Source organism: Hippoglossus hippoglossus, chromosome 4 (genome assembly GCF_009819705.1).
Source record: "Hippoglossus hippoglossus isolate fHipHip1 chromosome 4, fHipHip1.pri, whole genome shotgun sequence".
NCBI classification, from domain to species: domain Eukaryota; kingdom Metazoa; phylum Chordata; class Actinopteri; order Pleuronectiformes; family Pleuronectidae; genus Hippoglossus; species Hippoglossus hippoglossus.
Window position 1 is genome coordinate 20,501,610 of NC_047154.1, and position 22,868 is coordinate 20,524,477.

Sequence of the window (22,868 nt, forward strand, 5' to 3'; positions counted from 1 at the left end):
CTTCATTCTGCATAAAAGTCCTTTTGTACTTCAGAGAACATTTCCTGATAATAGCTATGTACTTTACTTATCTTTTCTCCTTATAAAGTATTTAAATATAATTACTTCCTCCCCCAATGCCCCGTCCGTCTCGACAAACCGTAAACCTGCAGCGTCAATACGGAAAAAGAGATGCCCTTGATTTTATGACTGTCCCAACCTGCATAAGCTCCAGCAGGTAATCCTGTAAGTGTGTTTATATGGGTGTTTCTTGTGTGGAAGATTACTGCTCATTAACCTCATAATCTGAGCCATTGTGACTGATGACTGCCTCTAAATCCCACCAGCTATGTTGTCCTCGAGCCTGTTCATGAATGCTGTTGACCCGGCCAGGCTCATTCAAAACAAAAGCTCTCTGTGTGTTCACCATCACAGCACAGTCTGGCCTGTTTCTTACATAACCTGCTGCTGAGTCGAATCATTAACCCTGATCGAGTGCCGCCATCCCCTCTTCACGACCACAACTGGGACATTGAGCAGATTTCAGAAGGGCGACATTAACTTGGTTTACACTATTTATCAACACAGAAGAAAAAGAAAAGTATGGTGTCTGACGCCCCCCAGTGGACGGGATAAAACATTGTTTTGCTTTGTTTTGTGCCGCCACCGTCAGCAGGGTTTTGTCATGCGAGGTTTTTCGAGTCTCGTGTGACCTTCAGCTGCCAACAGTATCCGCAACAAACACCTGCAGGTTTGACATATGAGAAGCTGCGCGGTGGCTCAAGGCCCAAAGTGTACAATAACACAGACGTGATCATGTCTGGGTCGCCAGCACTGTACCACTGTACTTGTGTTTCCACATGACTTTTACATGAATGCAACTGAGCCCAAAACATATATTTAAATGCCTACAATTGTATTCAAAGCATAAAAGTATGAAACAGAAAGGAAAAAGCATTTTCCTCACTGTGGTTTTACATTATGGGACTGTTTGTACATAATACTTTTTCTGACCCCGAAAAACTGAATAGTAAAATCAACACATTAAGTTTAGTTTAAGAAAAGGAAAGTCAATCAAATAGTGATTAATAAATTCAAACATCAACAGTAAGAGTAATCATTTTAATATAGCGACATAGTGATTTTATAGATTTACATTAAGAAATCGTACTAATTTTAGATCATTTTTTTTACGGAAAGAAAGACCGAAGCATCATGGAATGATTGAGATTCAAATAAAATAGAAAAACAAGCCAAAACAAACAAAAAAAACGTCAACACAAACATAGACCTCTTAATACTGTGCTCTGATAAAATGTTTGAAAGGAACAGAACGACTCACATGACAAGGTTCTTGGTTAAAACCTACAGTATGTGGCTAAAATAGATTACAGTACTTAAATACAAAAATAGACTCTTTTTCTGAATTTGTTTGTTCTCTGCTGCAGTCATCTAGATGGACGGATGGGTGTGTGTGAGTCCGGCGTGTGTCTACGGCTCCGCTGGGCTCCTCTCAGTGGCACATCCGAGAGGTCATCTCTTTCTGCGGCAGACACACAGACACAGTACAGCGGGTTACAGCAGTGAAGGAGGTACTTGTGCTCATTAGTGTTGGCCGACGTCTACTGACTTGGCATATAACCGATGTGCACAGTGAAGCATTGTGACATCGGGTGGGTGGGGGTGCTAAGCTCCGACACTGGTAATCATTAGCAAACATCATTAGCATTAGCGATGCTCACAGCAACAGACACATCTTTGAAAATAAAACCGGAAGCATATATTGTAGAACTGTATTTTATGTACTGTTTCCAGACTGGAAGGTTCTGGGTGCAAAATAAAAAAAAATCATCTTAATCCTCCACAGATGTGTGTCCAGGCTTTCATTTACACTGACCTACTTCAGAGGATGACACATGCCAAACACACACAGGACACACAGTCTCTCAGAGCTAATTAACAATCGATTAATCAGCACCATCGATCGATGTCAGTGCAACAATCAGTCTGGGCTGTGCAGTGGTTCAATGACCCTCTGCTGTATTTCATTGGGATGTTGTCGTGAAATAATGATTTCTGGAGATACAGAAATAATAATCTAATCTAGATTAATGAGATCAACCTGAATCTGATTTTACTCATGAAATCGGACCTAAAATGAAAAAGTTGGAGTGTGATCACTTCTTGGGTACAGAGCACGAATGGCGGCAGCATCCCGTTTCATAAATGGCCGTCACTCACAAATTGTGCGTCTGGAAGGCCTCTTGCAACACACTGCGTCACAAGCGTGCTTTTTGTTAGACCCACAACGCAAAAATGTAAACCTTCAAATAGCGATATCAGCCTCAGTAATCCAGTGTGGGTCAGGCTCCTCCTCTCAGATTAGTCTTCTATTTAATGCTGTGGCTCAGTTTGGTCATTTTCATGTGCACGGGTCTTAGACAGTTTTATCTGACACAACTAATTTCTTCAGTAAAATATCTATCAGCTTTTGTTGGATCCAGAAAATGTCTCCTCTTTAGAATTTCAACACTGCTGCAGCTACTCTGGGGTTAAACGCTTGTATTTGACACATTTATTTAACATCCACTCACCAGAGGCTCCAGCTCTTTGTGGTCAGTCAGGTTGAACTCAACGACAAAGTAATAGAAATGCTTGTAGCAGGTATTGACATGAGCCTCCGCCCCCATCTGGCTCACGCGGTCAAAGTGGTGGATGTAGACGTGGACAAACACCCGGAACAGACGAGACAAAATCTTCTTAGCCACCTGCATGAAGGTCTTAGGGAATGGAGTACCTGGGAGTCAAACAGATGGACACATGAGAACACGGCGGTCAATCCACTCTGACCTTTCACTGTCTAGACGACAGACAGGTTTAAAACACTAGATTTTTTTGAAACACAAGGGTAACGTGATGATTTGGTTGTGTTATTTTATGAGGTACAATTAATTTTAACATGCTTTGATTCAAAAACGGGAAATATATTAATACTAAATAATTGAATCCGTTAAATAAATTAAGTAGCTCACTACCATTTTTTCTTATTCAGACAGAGTTCACATGTTTTGTCTGTGACTATTTTAAGGTTAAAAGCTCCATGTGACATATGTCTCGATTATTTCATATCAATTAGATATTGGTCAGAACATGTTAAATGTAATATAGGACATTTTCATTGAAGCATTTAAATTGTTAAATGGGTTCAAACTTAGTGACAAAAACAAGCTTTTTTTTATTAGCTAGTTCAGTCACATGTGCCAATCATGCACACGGCCATTTTGGAAATGTTGTGGGAACACAAATTTAAACGAAGTCACATGAACAAAACTATATGTTGACTACATGTCACGGACGACAGACGTTCAAGTCAAGGTTAAAGTTATAAATGGATCTTTAACACCCGAGTCACCACGTGTTACTGAGCCGTGGAGACCCTCAGGTTGGAAAACAGCGTACTTAAGGATGGAGGCCCTTCATACGTGAATGGAAACCCAACACGACACAACTTGAATGGGAGGGGGCATAATCCTCAGCTCATGTGATTCATTTACGGTCTTGTTTTGCTTTGACTAATTCAATAATATTTCAGGAATCTGTTCCAGAGGACACATGTGGCAGAGGTCATATCTATTCATAGCCCATTGTAAATTATGTGACCCATTTTTAAATCCATTGCTGGGATTTTTCTGTAGTTAGTCAGATGCCGAGCGGCGGCTCATGGGCACCCAGTCCACACATGGACGATGCAACAGCCTGAGATGATAGAAAGATTACCCAGAATGCCACAGCAAGAGGAGATAAACTGACAATGTGTACAATGTGCAGCACTGAAGGTGATCTGAGAAATGTGGCCTTGCAGATTTCATCGAAAACACATCACTTTGTTGTCTGGTAGCTGAGAAACAGCGGCTTTGGATTTTAGACGCTTTCATGCTTTTCATGTGACTCATGCTGAAAGGACAGTAACTCTTTCAGGTCATTTATTAAAAACACAGCGCGAGTGCATGTTACAGCAGGAGTTGCAGGTTATGACTCCTCAAAAACGAAACTAACTCTACTTGCAACCCACACTCATCTGTTACATATATCTACTATGTCAATGTGTGACCAGACAAGTTTTGGGGATACTTTATTGAGTTTCCAAAAACTAAAATAATTCAGTATTTTAGAAGACCCCAAAAAAATGAACATAACTCTGTGTAGCACAATTGTGTTTCTATCCACTTTCCTTTTAAGAAGAACATCTGTGTGACAGGCCACAGCCGTGGTTCTTATGTGGACTGAGTCTGTGAATGGGTGGAGACTTGGTTTCTTCACTACCTCACTCATTTTGACGTAGATCTTTGGATTTCTTGAACTTCTGCAAAGCTAAGAAAACCGAAACCCAAACAATTACTGACCTATTTCGAAGTCTTAACTGTCTGTGTCTAATCGCAGCACTTACCGACGTTGGTGGGGAAGATGTTCTCATTGTTGATCTGTACCTCGATCCAATCCATGAGCAGGCTCATGTACTTGGGGGCCGACAGCGCGGTTGGCTTCTTGTACTTGTGCTCGTCCTGCCAGCGGTATTCGTACTTGGGCCCGCCGGACATGTTGGGGCAGGTTTGGTCGGTGCAGGAGTCGCTGATGGTGCCGTAGATGAGGTTGATGCGGTTGAAAAAGTCGACCACGTGGACGGCCACCCAGTCGTTGAGGTCCTCGCCGTGGGGCAGCTGCACAGCCTGCTTCAGGTCCAGCCCGGCATTCAGTGAGGCCTGGGCCTTCTTGTGCAGATCGAAGCGCTGCGTCCCAGGCTCAAACTTACGCTTGGGCCGGAATGTCCTGTCTTTGTTGAAGACTTGTTTCAGCGCCATGGACATGGTTGTATGCGCTGGCGGCTACAGCGGCTGGTGATGTGTTTGAACGCTTCAGGTGAATTATTTACTCTCAGAGTCAAAGGGTTGAGTAAATGACCAGTGAAGAGTTTTGTTATGGACGGTGTCAGTTTGTGGTTCTGTGATCCTGCGTAGAATAAAAGAAGTGGATAGAGAGAAAGGGACAGAGTTTGGTTAATGAATGTACGCTTGCCTTGAAATGTACAGTTTCTGTGAAAAAAACATTTAACCAAATATTACAATCTAGGGCTGAAAACAACAAAATATTTTTCAATAACTATAAATTTTCAGGTTTTTCTAATTGCTGAATAAATTAATTATATGGTCTCTATAGATAAAAACAACAGCGACACATGCCTATCGCAATTTTACAGACGAAAATCTGAGTTGACTGTGAAGTTAAACTTCACTTAAATTATTAACTAAATCATCAATTATTCTATTTACAGAAGATTAATCTGCCATTACTCTGATTATTGATTAATCACTGGAACTGTTGAGATAGAAAAAAAATTATTGCTCCTCCAACTTTAAATAAATAAAGTATTTTATGTTTTTCTCTGTTTTATGTCATTACAAACTAAATATTAGAAAAAGACATCAGAAGACTTCACTTCATCTTTGACATGTTAGGTTTTCTAGACTCAACAAAAAAAATCATCATCAAATTAATTATGAAAGAAAATAATCATTTGATGCAGCAACAATAGCAGATTTGGTCCAGTTTATATTGTCTTGGGTCTAAACTTGCACGGATGTGGTGACGTTTAAGCTCCTTATCCACCTTCTTAGGCTGATGTGAATTCAAATGAATACATCTTGTGGTATGGCATTAGTTGCTGGGGTCTGTGGCCAAAACCTTCAAGATAAAAATGTATACAATCAGTAGATATTGATAAATATCACGATAAATGTCACATTATAAAGTCACAGTGAAACGTCACTCTAGTCTCCATACGTACTTTTACCAAATGCTTTTAAATTGATTGTTTTTTTGCTTACATTTTAATTACGTTGTATTATTTTATCTGGTGTCCTAGATTTGAGATTTTGTACCAAATCATTTGCGCTCTTTGATTAAAAATTGCATTATTTTGCCTGTTGCCTCTGAGTGAACCTTCCTTCTCGCTGTGTTAGCACGACACATTTATAACATAACAGATATACACAGAGAACTTCGAGAATGACCTAATACACAAATTAAATTAGTTCTTTCAAATGAAAGTTTGCAACTGTGCCCATAACTTGTTGACTTTGAGTTAGGTAAACTAATTCACTTGTGTATTACCGATTGATTACCGTATTACTGTTTTCAGTGTATGTAATAATTGATTTAATGTTTATCGTAAAGCCCTATGAGGCATTTTTAAAAAATGTCAAAGATGTAATAGGTAAAACACCATAAATGGGTGTTTGAGTGGAGGAATGCGTGTGGAATAAGAGATCAGATGATGGACCCAGTGGAATCAGTCCATGATTGTGTGAGGACGCTGATGTCTTTGATCGTGATCAGGTACAAGTCTGAGCAGTGTCAACACAAAGGGCCTCATTCACCGTCACACAGCACACACCCGCTTCCTACTTCTGACTCTCATTCACCGCCAGGAATCTGCGGAATGACAATAAAACGTCTGTGACCGGGTGTTAACGCCACCCCCCGGTTCGCTCACACCTCCACCCAAATGCTCACACCTCCGTCTTCAGCACGACGCGAACTTTTAGGTGGTTTTCTTTGGTCGCATTTTGCAGAAGAAGAAGAGCCGCAGATTAAAAGAGCGGGGGCACATGACGACTGTAAGTTTACTGGTGACGGGCGGACGGGACGAGCTAACTCCGACTTGTTGCTTCCTGAGAACTTAAAACACACAAACAGGACGAAATAAAGCCACGTTCCTCATATTTAATCACAGCTTATGTGAAATAAACCCGTCAGTGTAACAGACAGGTCATCAGACGCTGATCAAACCGCTCAGATCAAAGCCACTTTCCAGAGAACTTACTTGTTCCGCCTTCCTGTTCCGTCAGTTTCCTTCGGTGTTTGATCGATTATCGCCCGGTCACTGGTCGATAGCTTCACGCAGGCAGCTCACACGGACTACATTATGGACACATGGCGCCGTACATGTCGTGGGAGCACATATAATTCAAGAAACACGCCACTTTCCTACAGAAACTAACGGCGGACTCCTCCCTGCGGAACGAAAAGTACAACCACGGTCAATCTCTACAGGCACTGACACACACTTCCGGTGGGAACCTTCAAAATAATCTGCCGCTTCTGACGAGTTTGTGTCGCTATGAACGTCACACTGAAAATTAGAAATAGGATCAAACTCAAATCTGATCCAAACAAGGTGTCTGCTTTTATTTCCCTGGAATCATTTAAAAACTTTATACAACTTTATACTTTGAACATGTACTATAGGTTACAATAGAAGACAATAGGGACAAACCGCACAATAACATAATACGTTTTTATCATGCACATGTATAGAACTGCCAACATCCCATTGGGGTGGCTGTGGCTGAGGAGGAAAAAGTGGATTGTCCGCTAACCAGGGGGTCGGTTGTAGGTTCAATTCCCGCCAGCGCCATTCCTCGTGTCAAAGTGTCCTTGGGCAAGACACTGAGCCCCTGTTTGTGATAAAGAAAGAAAAGATGCACTCTTCAATCAATAGGAATATGAGGATCAATAAAGTATCTATCTATCTATCTATCTATCTGTCTATCTGTCTATCTGTCTGTCTGTCTGTCTATCTATCTAATATTAACTGCAGGGATGATCAAAACAACGGGCACTGTCACTTCATACAGAGCATCCCAAAGGGTGATTGGCATTGACCAGTGTGTAATACTGTGATTAAATGTTTCTATAAATCTCCCAAATGTGAGATGTGATACTTATACTTCTTTACTTTTACTTTATAAAAACATTAAATACAGATACATTTGCAATTAAGTCTTTTTTCATGCTACGTGTGCTAATTTCGCTAAACAAAGGATTTGCAAACTCATTCCAACACTGCCCATAAAATTCAACAGCACCTATTCTTCAGTACCACAAAAAGGGGTCAATTGGTTTATGTGAGCTCTTTGAGGCCTTTACTTTGAAGACTACTTTTTGAACTTCCTGTGTTGTGTGGCCCTCGGTGTTGCCTGGCAGCTCAGAGTTACTTCCTTTGGCAGGGGGCAGCCTGACTAATCCCATTTACTTTATAACACAGTTACTATGAACCACAATATCATGTTTGAATTACTGATAGTAAAACCAAAGTCAACATCTGGCTCCTGAACATGCACATAAATCTATTGACAGGCCGTTCACATGATATGTAATTCTACACATAATGCCAATTTAAACTACTGGTTATTTCTGATTTCTTATTTGTTTACATGATGCTATAAAAAAAAAAAAGTTATTGTCTATGATAACCCTCCCTAACACACCAAAAACTGTGCTGCTGTTCCATGTATTCTATTTTATTTTAGAAGACTAGTTTACGTAGAGGATTTCAATGATTATTCTCCACACATTTCTGTCAAATACTCTGTACAAACAGATTTGAGTGCTTCATTTCTTCCTTTAAGTATCATCTGTGACCTCACCAGTAATTGATCATTATATCATTGTATTGTTATATACAGTCTATTGTTGTTACTCTGCGGTATCTCTAAACAAATATCCCACACAGTCGACCTATATGATTAACAGGCATGATTAGTTAACGTTCCTTTTTCAGATTGAAAAACTTTGTGTGGAAGTAAATCAATCTTTCACTACATATCACAGACTTCACAGAAATGTTGAAATCGCAGCATTAAAGTTTCTCTTTATTTGGCATTGAAAAAACAAACAATCAATCTCTCTTAGGTGGTGGCAGGTTACAATGAAAAAACACAACTTGTTCCATTTCCTCTCATTACACTCAAAAATATCAGAATATAAAATGACTTTGTTAACGTGAAGACGTCAACACTTAACATTCAAACCACCACTGACAGACAGAGACCCTCCTCACATGGCCGACACACTAAGGTTTAATTTACAAATGCACATTTATTGTCACTGAGGCCTGTTTGGCTGTGTGGGTACTGTAGTTGAAGCTGGTCAGTGTGGCCCGTTCATAAAAAGCTCTTTGTCTTGGTTGTTTAATGGCCATCTGAAAGGAGGCTTTGTGCAGCACTGGAACAGAATGTGGCTTGTTTCTTGTCTACTTGACAGGCTCGGCAGCGGCAGCGGCAGCGGCTGCAGCTCCGTCTGCGGCTCCCTCAGGCTTGGCCTTGTTGGATATGGAGTAATGGTACGACCTCATGGACTCCTCAACCTTCTTGAAGTCTGGACGATCGTCATGCCTGGTGAGGAGGAGAACAGCCGTTTGAAAGGTTGTGACTAATGGACGATAAAATGTCACAAGAGCTGTAGAGTTGAAGACACTTTGCTGTCTAAATGCTAAATGGTCTCTATTTATATAGATGTATATTTTATCTTAGTCTTGATGATCACTCAAAGCGCTTCACAGTACAGTTTTACCATTTACACGCATTCATTTCTCTACCAAACATCATCACATACTAGTCGTCAGGGCCACTTTGGGGTTCAGTATCTTGCCCAATGGCACTTTGGCACGCATAATGGTGGAGAATGCGATTGAACCACCAACCTTTTGGTATGTGGACAACCCGCTCTACTTCCTGAGCCACAGTCGGCCCCTGAAGCTGGTCAAACATTATATAAGGTTTTGTTTATATTTCTGGCCGACTAAGGTAGAGGAGAACTGGTTAGTGCAATAAATGTACAGTTACTGCTGCGACTCCACGGGTGTAAGTTTGTGGGGATGACGCAATGTAATGACAAAATACTCGACAGCATTAGAGTACTTTTTTGAATGATTATATATAAATACAATAAAAACTGGTTATTATCTTGGTTTTAAAAGATAGAAATGCTATAAAAACTTCTGTGTATGCAAATACTTTCCAATAGATATTGTTGCATTTGTACCTCCACTACAAAGAACTTTGTTTTACTTTCTTATGTTCGGTAGTTACGCAAAAATTAGTCGTATAACAGATTGTTATTATATATATTTATATATTTTTTTCCAACTAGTCTTCTAAGCGCTTGTTGCACCACTCCTTGCTGCTCATCAGGCTCACTGCATTGACTGCACAGTAAGTTTGGTAAAATACTGGCCCCTGCCATTAGCTCCCTTATTTGCTGACTGGTAATTGTGTATTTTTATGCAGACGATAACTAGGCGAGGTCCAAACCAGACCTTCTTCAGGTTTCAGTCTGCTTGTTACAGCATCCAGACCTCTTTCAGTAATGTAACACTCATCATGATATTGTAATAAATCTATCAGATTGTTGAAAGCAGATTTTCCCGCTGAATTGACACCTTGCTCAAAAACAAAAGAAATCTAATAGGTTTCTTGTACCAGAGCATAGCTTGTTAATCGTAAAACAAGAATAACTATTATTTAATACTATTTATTTATTTATATCATACTATCCACCATATCTACTGTGGATTATGAGATTATGTATACTCTTTAAAAATGAATAAACATGACACCAGATCACAGGACAGGTTCCAGTACAGCATGTATGGTATGTGTGTAATTTGTCCTCAGCGACTTATTTGTCCTCTCGTAAAAGGGATTTGGATTTCAATGGGACTCACAAGATCAACTATCTAACACATGCACAACATTCAGTCGGAGGAGTTTCTCACTTGTACGTCCAGCACTCGTTCATCACCGCATACATTCGCTCTGAACACGCCGTTGGACGTTCCATCCGGTTTCCACTTTCAATGAAGCGTGTTATGTCCGGTCCTTTCATTTTCTGGACAAAGTTAAAAAAGAGAAGAGCAGTGGGGTGACGTTCAGGACCAATCCTGATCCTGCGTTAGTGTGAATACTGTGATGAGGTAAATGTATACAGTATTGTACCTTGTAAGGCCTCCCTCCGTAGGAGAAGGCCTCCCACATGGTGATACCAAAACTCCACACGTCACCTTTACTGGAGAATTTGTGGAAGTTTATACACTCTGGAGCATACCACTTCAGGGGCCATTTACCTGCAGTGCGAGCCTGTGCAACACAAAATGTGCGACAGTGAGCTGCTTGTCAATGAGTCAACAAAAGGAAGCTTACGTCACTATTAATGATTAGAGCTGAAAGGGGGAAGAGGACGGTTCCAAATGAGGGGGACGCAAGATGGGTCAATGCAACATCCTTTAAGTAAATTAATTGACCCACGGCATAAAGATTTAGAAATATCCCATCTGTGTCCTTATACGGTTTATTTAATGCTCCTATGAGAGGAATAAAGCATCTGCTCGCCTGGTGTTTTTAATAACTCTGCTCAGGTGGAAAGTGGGTGGGATTAGAGGGAGAATTTATGATGTCACAAAACACTAACTACCAATAAGAATCATAACAGGTGAACAGATCATCACGTCCAACCAGCGGCTACAAAAACTACCAGGACAGTGGAGCTTTCAAACCAAATTGATCCACACCCTCTTCTCTACTGCTGGCTTCAGTATAAGGCTGAGTTCAGTTCAAGGTAAGGAGAAATGCATCCTGACTTTGACTCCACACCTGGACACAGACAGACATTCATGGACGATTTCTGATAACGGCATTCCCTCCAGGTGTGGGTCAGTAGACCAGAAAAAAGGAAATCAATTCAGTGTTTACTCTAGTTCACACAGAGAAGCATGTGCTGAGCTTTAGGATGATAATGTCGAGTTAGTATTTGTGCAGTGTGAGGTCAGTCATTCCCAGAAAAGTAATCAATTTAAGATACGCTATCTATTTGGGTTAGCCGCAACACTGATGTCCTCTCACACCCCCATCCTTTGGTTATTCTGCATTTGTGTCACTTCAGTGCAGTGAGACTACTTTAAGAACATTTGGTCACATCACGAGGACCTTGTAGTAGTTGTCATCTGCTCCCAGGGCCTTGGACAGTCCAAAATCACTGATTTTGGCAAACTGTTGTGTGACCAGCAGGACGTTACGAGCTGCCAGGTCTCTGTGCACAAAGTTCTTCTCCTCCAGATACTTCATCCCCATCGACACCTGGTGCATCAGGTTGACAATGTTCTCTGCAGTGACAGTATCCCTGTGGATTCAATGAAAATAAGATGAAGTACATTTTACAAATCATGATCCTGTAGGATGTTGTACATCGTACATAGCAGTGATCCATCTCTGCTGTTTGTTTGATTATTAAAATTAAATAAACTGAAATTAGATTCAAATGTGTAGAAATATTACTAGCGTGCTCATCATGTTTGATTGCTAAAAATCTTGTTAGCTCTGCAAAGGAGGTTTGGTTTTTATCCAGGAAGTTTTTTAGAAAATAATGTCTGAATCTTTATTTAAGAAAACAATCTGACATATCTGTGTTCTGCTGAGTGACATTCTAGTCTGACTGATCTCACTTGTTGCTGCTGAGGAATTTGTTGAGGGGTCCAGCAGCTGCCATCTCCATGACCAGCATGAGGCTCTCAGCGTTGCAGAGGCCGAGCATCCGGACGATGAAGGGGTTGTTCAGCTGGTGCATGATCTCGGCTTCCCTCATCATCTCCTCCTTCACCAGCTTCTCATTTTCGTTCTTCAGCACTTTGATGGCCACGTCGATCTGACCTCTGAACGGAAACAAACATAATGAACATAGCAAACATTGGGTTGGGTGAAGACATGATATAACGTGCATACATCATACAATAGCCTATTTCTTATTCGTTCATGTTACAGGTTCTATCTTCTTATCGTTATGTTTTATAATGTTTCAGTCCTCACGCATCAGTCTTGAGAACTCCCTTCTTGACGCTGCCAAAGTTCCCACAGCCGAGCTCCACCTCGTCTATCAGCAGCTGAGTCCTCTTGATGTTAAACCTCTTCACTTCGTTGGGGTTGTGGTACGGGTTGAACCCAGTGCAGTCCATGGGCAGAACATCCCGCTCAGCAGCTGGTTCGGAGGCCTCTGTAACAACTGTGGGGTGAAGGTAGGAACCACATGTGGGAAAAAGCACAATCCAGCATGTTTTGATGTTAATCTGCTGGCAGGTCTTCACATGCCCCCCCACCCCATGCACATTGTTAAACAGATGGCATCTGTTAAGCTCCTTTTAAAATTTGAATTATAAAACTGAATACATTTACTCAAACACAGCACTCAGAATTGTAAGATTATTGTACTTAATCCCATTTTAATCCCTCCAGTACTTTACACACACAACATATAATTACTGTGTAAAATATGATGCACTGTTTTGAATTACACCCCCCCCCCCCAAGAATAAATAAAGAAGTTAAAATTAAGGTCACCTCCTTCAGCTACATTTCTGCTCATGTAATAATGTTGCAGAAATAATATTATAAACTTTTATGTAACAGAGCAGCTCATTGTTTGTGTTCAGAAATGCAGGAAGTGATTTTTACTGGTTGTACTTCACAAGACTGACCTCGAGGTGGCGGTGTGTATCCATTTACATTTACACGTCTCTGAAAGTGTGACAGTACAATAAATGTCAGATAAATAATTATAATAATGACAATAATTATAATAATCACGATGCAGGGTGTTGTTCATACTCACTGATGCAGGAAGATTTGGCATCTCTGCAAAGTTACAAGACAAATTAAAGTTATATGAACATTTTTAATTATAAATTATTTATTTGTTGTTAATTGTTGAATCTTTCAAATGAAGTGGAAACTCAGTGGTTTTTAAAACAATAACACAATATATTTAATTATATAATACAATATATATATAATTTAAGAATAAAATCAAATGTTATGTACTTGCGGCAGCTTTGCCATTCATGCACGACTCTACGAGAACCGTCACCAGGCCGTCAGGTTTCATCTTCAGGTACTCGACCAGCTGGTGAGATTGAGATGGAGTTTCATTTTGATTCAGAAAAGACCATCATGCTTTGCTGCAACATCTAAGGAGCGATAGAGCATTTACCTGCCAGATCGTGTCAAACTTTGTCCCCTCTGGCATGCAGTATTTACCAGATTTTTCTTGGAGAATCTGATAGTGGTAAACTGTTTTGCCATATATCATTGAGAGAGCAAAAGTCCCAGACTTATCTCTGTCTCGCACTCTGACAAACACAAAACACACAAACTTGAGAAGACCTGTGACACAAAAAACAATCGGAGGCCGAAAAGTGGTTCGACAGTTTCATCTCACAGCATCTTACAGAAACTTTCCATCCGGTTGTGCTCCAGAGTAAAGCCGCCTCTCTCCTTCCTGCCGGGTGATTTTACCATGATACCAAGGCATCCTCTCGTGGGCCGTGGTGGCGATCAGCTTCTCGAGCTGAGGAGCTTGGCTGATGATGGCCTGTTCCATGGCTTCTCCCTGAACAGACAATCAGACAAAGAAACAAACAGAGGACACACATTTGGACTATATGCGATTATTATTGTGCCCTGTGTATGCATCATGATGTAACTTCCATATTTACAAATGAATTAAGTAATATCTGCAAAATATTTGGGTTCAGTCTCCTCAGTCAAAGCTCTTTCACTCATATTATAATCACATATTGTGCTCACCTCCCTGTGAATAGTTTTCAGATATAAATCCTCTGAATGTGCCTGATTTATTCATCAAGATCCATAAATTATTCCCAGTGGAATTGGTCAGAATGTCAAAAAATCTCTTTATGTTAAAGATAAAGTGATGAAAACTTCCTGGATGCATCGCTTTGCCACACGCCAAGATTTAATAAGTTCTACAATTATTGGCCTATGTCCCATCCTTCCACCAAAATTTGTGGATATCCATTAAATAGTTTTTATGTCATCTTACTGACAAACAAACAAACCAATGGACCGGGGCTGAAACACAACCTCCTCGGGTTAGTGGTGAGTGAAGTGAAGTGGAGCCTCACCTCCAGGGCCCAGGTCTGCTTCACATACTCCCTCAGCATGTTTTCCCTCAGGCTGTCGAACACGCCGGGCTGTATCGGCGTGTCTGGAGCGCGCAGACAGGGTTTCCTCAGGTTGGACACCAGCCCGTCAGCGTCCTTGCTGTAGAACTCACAGAGCTCTGCGGGCCCACAGTGAGGCTTCCCTCCTACGATGCAGTACGTCCCGTTCAGCAGCTTCTCTATGGTGTAGTGGTTAAACTCCACGTTACACGCAATAGACAGGACGTAGCCTCCCAGGCTGCGGAGACACTGCCGGAGCAAGAAGAGGCCGTCGACCATCCCGGCCAGCTTCAGGTGCTGCTCGGCATCCGTGCGACTGATGCTGCCGTAGTAGAAGGGCAGCTCGGCCGCAGGGTCGGTGGACATGGTGAGACTTCAGCTGGACTTAAGCTCAGTGTCCTGGATGTAGATGGTGGAGAGCAACTAGAGAACCAGAGAGAACAAGATGGAAATAATAATTTAACCAAGTGAGAATGTTGGTTCAAGGAAGCTGATACTGAAGAGCGGTGTGTGACAAGTACACAGGTTTGAATCCAGTCTGTGACCGCTGACCTTTCAGCCTTTTAGCAAACTACCATTATTGAAACAGTTAGAAAACTAGAATGGCCCTCAGAGAGCACAAACATCCACCAACAGTCCCCTTTTGAAACCATATTTAAATTCACTAGTTCTTGATTTTGGATCTGCACCAAATTGCACACACTCCTAAATATCAGTCCCATAAATATGCCTGATTTAAAATAAATCAAGATGAATGAATTATTATCTGTAGAAATCAAGGACAATGTTGAAAACTACCTCACACTGTTAAAAAAAATTCTAAATAAATCCCCCTTTGTCCCGATCTCCACCAACGTTTTGTGGTTTCTTTATTGGCCGATTTCTTTCATATCCTTCCACCAGATCCGTTCTATTATTTTTGTGTAATCTTGTTTACAATCAAACAATCAAACAAACCAACCAACAACCAATGCGACAAAATACCCCAACAAAAAACCTCTTGAGATCCTCACCTCCTCCTCTTTGCGTCTACGTTTTTTACCAGGACAAACTAGAGGATGATGTTTTGTCTTCTACACAGACGAGCTGTGAGGTCCCATGCGTCGGGATGAGATTTTAAACGAAAAGCACCCACACTCTGAGACTGCACGAAGTTTGCAGAATAACACACTGGTGACAGAAGCCACAACAGGAAGTCGCAGTCCGCCCTCACAGCCTCCTTTCTCCAGCATCTCGCTCTCTTCCGTTGAACAGGTGCTTTTTGGTTCGAGAATATTCCCTCTGCTTCAGAAGCACATGTTTGCACATTGATCTTTTACTGGAGGAAAACCCACTGGGGTTGATAGAATAACTCAGAATTAAGTTGAGCCGAAGTGCAGATGTACAGATAAGATGAAGCAGGTTTTGACTGCAGGGTGGAAAAGTTACACGGAAAATATCTGTTTGAATTCGACAGCGATCACGAACCGTTGACACACGTCAGCCCCCAGAGAAGAGATAATGTGGGCAGGCAGACATATTTGAGAATTTTATTTGCCTGAGCCAATCCTCACCGTGTCATCCTCCTCCATTAATTTCCAATGTCTGTGTGAATGGAAAATGCACGTTAATGAGCGAGACATTAAAACTGCATATTTTGACAGTGTAAAAACCTCAGTTTCCTGGCCACACACCTGTGATGCTGCCCAAACCCACAGTGGACAACTGAGCCGAGACGCATACACGCCACAAGACACGAGTCTCCACTGTGACTTGACCCCCGTCGCACCACAACAAAGACCCCGGATCCCAAACACACGCTTAGGCTCATGCATGTGCTCCATTTACGGCTTGTGTTGGTTTACCATACAACATCAAGTGTATATGAAACCTCTCATGTTTTAAATGTTTGGATGTTTGACTTGATTGTACATATTGACTGCACTGGTGTTTTTGGTAGGATGCAGGATCAAGTAAAAATCTGAGGGAGTAAAGGAACCATTCATAGAGAAATGTTTTTATTTCAACACATTTATCAGCTAATAATAATTTATTATTATTCTACGTACAAAACCTATGATGATGTGATATAATTTGCAGATTCAACTACCGAGCAGTGTGTGAAATATTTACTTAACAGTGAAATGCTATTTACACATTAATGCACCAGTAACTAAGATGGTAAATGGAATATATTTACACTTTTCCAGTCTTATGGACCACTTAAAACGCTCAACAGTACAAGGTGCAATCACTCATTCTTGCCCAAAGACACTTCGGAAGGCAGACTGGATGATACGGGGATTGAACCACTGACTCTGTGGTTATTGGAGACCCCTCTCTACCAGGCTGACGCACCACATTGCACACACTCATAGATATCAGTCCCCTGAATATGTCTGTTTAAGATCTGTGAATTATTCCCTGGTGTAAATGTCAAAGAAAACCCAAAAAATAAAAGGCCTGATCTCACGATGTAAAAAAATAAAGAGACAACAAATTCCTGGATCTGCCCATTTATTCAGATCTGGGGAGAAAACATAACCTCCTCGTCTAATAATAAAATGTCTGACATTAAAACTACTTCAAGTCCATTTAAGTTTTCGTCTTAATTGAAGTTATGTTTCCGTTTTCCACTTTTATAAAAATAAAGCAGCGACGCTCCCACGATGATGAACTTTCCCTGTCGACTGTGAATTCACCACCGAGGTCTGTGATAAAACTTAAACAGCGAGAGAAAAGTGAATTTAATTACAAATCAACAAACCCCCCCCACACACCATGACAAGAATACTATCCACCCTGGTGTTATTTATGACACGGCTGAACTAACCCAAATATTCTCCCTTATCCAACAACGCGCAGAAGCCAAGTCTCAGCACAGATCGTGTTCTTCTCCAAATATGATTTTTATGGCTTTTCTCCTTTGCTGTATATCACGAGCCACAGACGCTCGGAGTGGAGCGAGATGATGAGGTGACACACGAGACAACTTTGAACCCACAGTGCTGCGTGGTATCTTCCATAACGACTTCGCATACCGACCGTTTCCGTCAAGAAGGCCGAAAATGCGGGACTCCCTCTAATCTGCGCAAACATGTAGTTTTGTAAATGAGATGCTGCAGAGTGAGCGGCTGGAGACCAAGTGATCAGTGGGATAAAGTCCTGTGAGTCACACGAGAAGAGACACAGGCCAAAATCTACAGGCCCGAGTGTTTCTTCTCCTCAGAGAAGAGGAGGTGAAGTTTTCTCTGGCATTACTTTGCTCTTCTAGCCGTGAAGTAAATGTTAAAAAATGGTGCTAATAAAATCTCTCTGATTGATTTCATGAGCTCAGACATATTCCACTAACAAGGTGTTTTCTGTAGAATATGCGAGTCACATGGAAGACATATATTAACACAAATTATTGAAGCCATTTTGTGATTTCATATTAAATTCATGATGATAATATTCTTACCCTATGATCAGGATTGTTTTTAGATCTTTATAAGATTAGGTTTGTCTCTATAATCCTGTGGGATACCGTGTGAAAGAGATAATGTTGTTTGCATAGATAAATAAATTCCCCAGATTATTCATACGATATCAAATGCTGGGAATCTTTTTATGATCCATATAAGCTTTAAATTTCTCTCTAGCCTTATTATTTGTGGAGATATCTCAGAATATATTTTTGTTGCCCTTGACCTTGAACCTATCAACTGCTAATGTTAATCATCATGGTGATATACCCCCCCCCACACACAAGCAGACTTGAGTAATCACAAAAAAACAAGTCAGACTAGAGTCTTTCCGATGTCGCACCTCCTCCACGTAGACATTTCACACTTTACTGAATCACACACTTGAAAGTCCCACCAATGACGGAAGTGATTTGATTCTCTGACTGGTACAAGTTGTTTTCTGTAGATTTTTTGTTCTGAGGTCATGATCGTTTTGGTTGCGCTATCAGAAACAGAATGTACACAGAGTACAACAGAGTACAGCATGAACACTTGAGTGTGTGTTGGCATCCACCAGCAGATACAACATCTTTTAAACAACATACAAGTGAAGGCGGGGGGGGGGTTAAAGGTCAGATCGAGGCCACGAATGCCCCAAACTGCACAATAATTTCCTGCATCATTGGAAACCAGTGACATTCAGACAAACTCTCAGTTTTGATTCCCTGTTGAATCATTTGAATCAAACTGTTGAGGTTTACACACAATCAATGAATTTTGTTCGGTGCCATTTCTGTTATCACTTTTGAATCTCTTTCTTTCAGACCTAAAACAACACAAGCAGCGCAGCCTCGGGTTGTTTTTATCTCCGTTAATAAAACGAAAAACAAAAACGCCTGCTGAAAATTAACAAGCACATTTCGGCCCATAAGAATCCCTCTTTGTGTTGAACAGACCAGTGTTGTCCGACTGGGGCTGGAACATTGCACAGATATGCTTCAGCCCAGAACCAAAAATACATCCAGTCGTTTCAAGAAAAGTCACAAGCGATAAAAGACACACACACACACACACACACACACACACACACGCATGCACACACAGCTCCTGGGTGTGTTAAAAAACCTACCCATTTTAGGTTTTCTATTCCTAGGCTAAATGAAAGCAGCTATTTTTATATTGTACAAGTAATCTCTAATTTTGTGAACCAGAGCAACAATGGCTCAGCCTGACTGTGGTGCACACACGTTCTCTACAGCCCGGACACAGCTGTGGATATTGAGGGGAAAGTTTCATAACTTTAACAGATCAGCAAGAATATAAATAAATATCACAGATTATTGTATGTTTACAGACTCAGTTTCGATTATATTAAAACAAATCTATAGTCTTTTTAAAGCTGTGAGTTTTCCTAAGTGGATGTTAATAAACAGTAGGGTTAGGGTTAGGTTACAATAAATGTTAGAATACACTTACATGAACATGATGGGTAACTGCTACCATCAAACTACTGCACAATAAACCATGTATCGAAACATAGTATTTAAGAGAGAAATGAAGATTTCAAACTGTTTTGGTTGAATTATTGAATTATTTAAATATAATTTTTCCCCCCAGGATTATTTGTGACCTACTTGTATAGTCACCTATTGTGATAAGTTTTTGTGTTAAATGTGTTGTGTTAAATCAGATATAAGAAGAGAATCGACTCACGTTCAACTGCGATGCTGCTGCTTTACAGACAAAGGGATATCTGCTCATCTGACGGTGGTGTAACGTGCTGTCAAGTGTGGGTAAGTGCCAATGAACCACACACACACACACACACACACACACACACACACACACACACACACACACACACACACACACACACACACACACACACACACGCTGCATTCATATAAGAAAATAAATACACAGTAATTGACTGAATCCTTATTGCAGAATGTATAACACAAGGATTGAAACAATATTGTTTGTTCTGTAAAACATCAGAAAACATTGAACATGTTTATTGATCATTTCTCTGGAATCCACAGAGATGTTTTCATATATGTTTGTGTATAAGACCAATAATCCAAAACAGACCAAAATATAATACTGCAGTTTCAGACTATGTCAGACTGATTCATCAATTATTTTACAGTTTCAACTCTAATTCCCTACCATGTGTATGTATCACATATAAATATATATACACATCTATATGTGTTTGGGATAGAAATTAGTGACCTTATAATGGTAAAATACTTTTTGGTCTTAATTTCTATTTGATGTGTGTAATACTTCTTTATTACGGACTATAATATAATATAAAACACACGCAGACACACACACACGCACGCACGCACGCACGCACACACACACACACACACACGCACACACACACACACACACACACACACACACACACACACACACACACACACACACACACACACACACACCGGCTGAAGCTGCTTCCTCACAGTCTCCGATCAAGCAGCCAATCAGCAGGAACCGTCTAAATAAAGTCGGATAAAATAAGATGAGACAAAACCAGAGAGGAAAATGTGCTCCTTCAAAATAAAATAAACACTTTTCAGTGTATTTTCAATGGCTCAGTCAGAGTTTGAGGAATCTTGAGTCTAGTCCAGCAACGGGTCTCCAGACAGACTTCAATTCAAGCTTTGGTTGTGGAGAAAGAGTTTCACAGACACATTTTAACATTAGTCTATGGAACCACACACACACAGTGGTGTTTTGTCAATAAATCGAAATTTGCACTTTTCCGTAAAGGTTTTTTATAAAGACAGGATATTCAAAACATTTACAAAGTAGCTAATAACTAATTCCTCCCTGGGAAACCACTGGCTCTCTCCATGTTTATAAAGCTCCAGCTCCAATAAGCGGTGACATAAACATGACAATCAATTATTACACAAATTTTCACCCCATACAGTCTTTAGCGTTTGCCGCCACGCAGGCCTGATGACAGTGTGATGAGCTCGGGGCTGCAAGAGTTAACACAGATCGCAGCACCAGACACAACACATCCATTTTATTCTAGTCTGCAATTGTTTTGCTGCAAGATGCTGGTGTTAGTGCATCATCTAGTGGCGATGGATGTCATGTATATAACCATTAACTTTGTTGAGCTTAGAAAAAATGATTAGTTCACCTAAAAAACTGTGGAAAGCACAACGAGGTTCTAATTGTTTCGCTTTTATTCTATTACTGAGTGTACATCCACCACATTGATCTGGTGCAGGGACAGAACTTGTCTGTGTGCATTTTTATTTCAGATCCATTGCGTGTGTCTATATGGAGAAAGTAAAACGGATTCATCTGTCATCGGAATGACTAATTTGTTCACATTTAACACTTTTCCAATTAGAAATAAAGTGTTAGCATAAACTTTTTAAACATAAGGTTGTTGCATAGGTCAAAGTTTTGATCCTGAGTCATTTTTACTTTAAAGGTTCAGTGTGTAGAATTTAGCAACATCTAGTGGTGAAGTTGCATGTTGCAGCTGAATACCCCCTCACCTCATCCTCTCCTTCCAAACATTAAGAGAACCTGTGGCCTTCAGTTGTCATAAAAACTCAAAGGGTGTTTAGTTTGTCCAGTCTGGGCTACTGTAAAAAACATGGCGGCCTCCGTAGAGAGGACGCGCTCCTCGATGTAAATATAAAGTATTTCAATATAAAGGGCCCATTCTAGGGTAAAGAAAGCAACAATTTGTACAATTTAGATGAAACACACTAGTTAAAACTAGGATTATTATTTTATATTCAATATCTGCCAATAGATCCCTTTCACCTAAATCTTACACACTGGACCTTTAAACAGTAACAGGGTCAGACTCCTGGAAATCCTGGAGAGACACATTCAATCGTAGGAATTTGTTAGAATATCATTACAATCCAGACAGTAATGAAAATATTGCAGATTAGTACCTTTACTGTACCTTTAATGTGCAGAAATGTGGAAACGAATTTGTCTTTTGCAGCCATCTATGATAATGACTCTTCTTTTCCAGTGCACCTTTTAATTTGAAAGCCATGACAGGAAGTGGGATGGCTGTAGTACAGGGGACTTGACAGCTCTCTGCAGCTCTGAGGTTGTGGAAGGAGTTGAGTCTCCTCAGTCTCCCGCCGGAGCCTCCTCCTCTCAGCTCCTCTCAGCTCCTCCACTGCTCCTCCACTGCTCCTCCACTGCTCCTGCAGAGGACCGGGCCTCGCAGCGGACACTTGTGCACGGGGACACGGGAAGGTAGGTCACCGAGCCCGGCCACACTCTCTGCCTCTTCATGCACAAACCCTGGAGGAGACCTGATGCTGCTTCTCTGCTCTCACACTCTTTTCTCTGCAAGTAGTTCTGCACAGACTTTGAATGTCGCCTCTGATTTAGTCTTTTTATGTTTTTTCATTGTGGCTCATGTTTTTGCACGTATGTGGATTTTATTCCATCTCATAGTATTTGCACAATTCCTCCTCTTTTTTTTTTTTTTTTTAACTGCCACTGGACATTATCCTGATATTCTCTTCTCCTCAAGAGCTTTCACTGCTGGGAGCTCCTCATTGGCTGATGACAGGGCAGTGTGTGTGTGTGTGTGTGTTTAGTGTGTGTGT

General features: G+C 40.8%; 3 protein-coding genes across 5 annotated transcripts in view; 1 reads left to right on the plus strand and 2 right to left on the minus strand.

Moving 5' to 3' along the window:
* Positions 1-1,085: 1,085 nt before the first annotated feature.
* Positions 1,086-7,094, minus strand: mob3a (MOB kinase activator 3A). Its single transcript, XM_034582037.1, has 4 exons — positions 6,860-7,094; positions 4,427-4,986; positions 2,574-2,776; positions 1,086-1,522 (listed from the first exon to the last, which is right to left on the minus strand). The coding sequence occupies exons 2-4, from the start codon at positions 4,842-4,844 to the stop codon at positions 1,493-1,495; spliced, it is 651 nt and encodes a 216-aa protein (XP_034437928.1). The 5' UTR covers positions 4,845-4,986; positions 6,860-7,094; the 3' UTR covers positions 1,086-1,492.
* Positions 7,095-8,672: 1,578 nt separating this feature from the next.
* LOC117759729 (tyrosine-protein kinase ZAP-70) lies at positions 8,673-20,035 on the minus strand. Of its 2 annotated transcripts, none has more exons than XM_034582032.1 (13): positions 19,966-20,035; positions 14,789-15,250; positions 14,093-14,253; positions 13,855-13,993; positions 13,686-13,767; positions 13,477-13,499; positions 13,343-13,382; positions 12,678-12,870; positions 12,317-12,523; positions 11,802-11,994; positions 10,815-10,955; positions 10,595-10,707; positions 8,673-9,212 (listed from the first exon to the last, which is right to left on the minus strand). In XM_034582032.1, exons 2-13 carry the CDS (start codon positions 15,191-15,193, stop codon positions 9,071-9,073), a joined length of 1,839 nt encoding a protein of 612 aa, XP_034437923.1. In that variant the 5' UTR covers positions 15,194-15,250; positions 19,966-20,035; the 3' UTR covers positions 8,673-9,070. The 2 variants fall into 2 exon arrangements, with proteins under 2 accessions (XP_034437923.1, XP_034437924.1); XM_034582033.1 differs by lacking the exon at positions 19,966-20,035 and adding an exon at positions 15,841-15,965 and having other exon boundaries at positions 9,050-9,212.
* Positions 20,036-22,355: 2,320 nt separating this feature from the next.
* Positions 22,356-22,868, plus strand: part of adamts10 (ADAM metallopeptidase with thrombospondin type 1 motif, 10) — a 43,931-nt gene continuing 43,418 nt past the window's right edge. For both annotated transcript variants that reach the window (XM_034583409.1, XM_034583410.1), the window contains exon 1: positions 22,356-22,509. The gene's annotated coding sequence lies outside the window, so the exon portion shown is untranslated. The remainder of the gene's footprint in view (positions 22,510-22,868) is intronic.

Bases quoted from the DNA above. Each gene is read 5' to 3' on its own strand.
- LOC117759729 (XM_034582032.1), bottom strand. From the start codon at position 15,193: ATGTCCACCGACCCTGCGGCCGAGCTGCCCTTCTACTACGGCAGCATC. The intron at 13,994-14,092 runs GTAAGATGCTGT...TGTGTTTGTCAG, and splicing joins CAACCGGATGGAAAGTTTCT to AGTGCGAGACAGAGATAAGT. The intron at 10,956-11,801 runs GTCCTCGTGATG...TGTGTTGCACAG, and splicing joins CAGATGACAACTACTACAAG to GCTCGCACTGCAGGTAAATG.
- mob3a (XM_034582037.1), bottom strand. From the start codon at position 4,844: ATGTCCATGGCGCTGAAACAAGTCTTCAACAAAGACAGGACATTCCGG. The intron at 2,777-4,426 runs GTAAGTGCTGCG...TTTGACTCCCAG, and splicing joins CATCTTCCCCACCAACGTCG to GTACTCCATTCCCTAAGACC. The intron at 1,523-2,573 runs GTGAGTGGATGT...TGTCTGCCGCAG, and splicing joins ACAAAGAGCTGGAGCCTCTG to AAAGAGATGACCTCTCGGAT.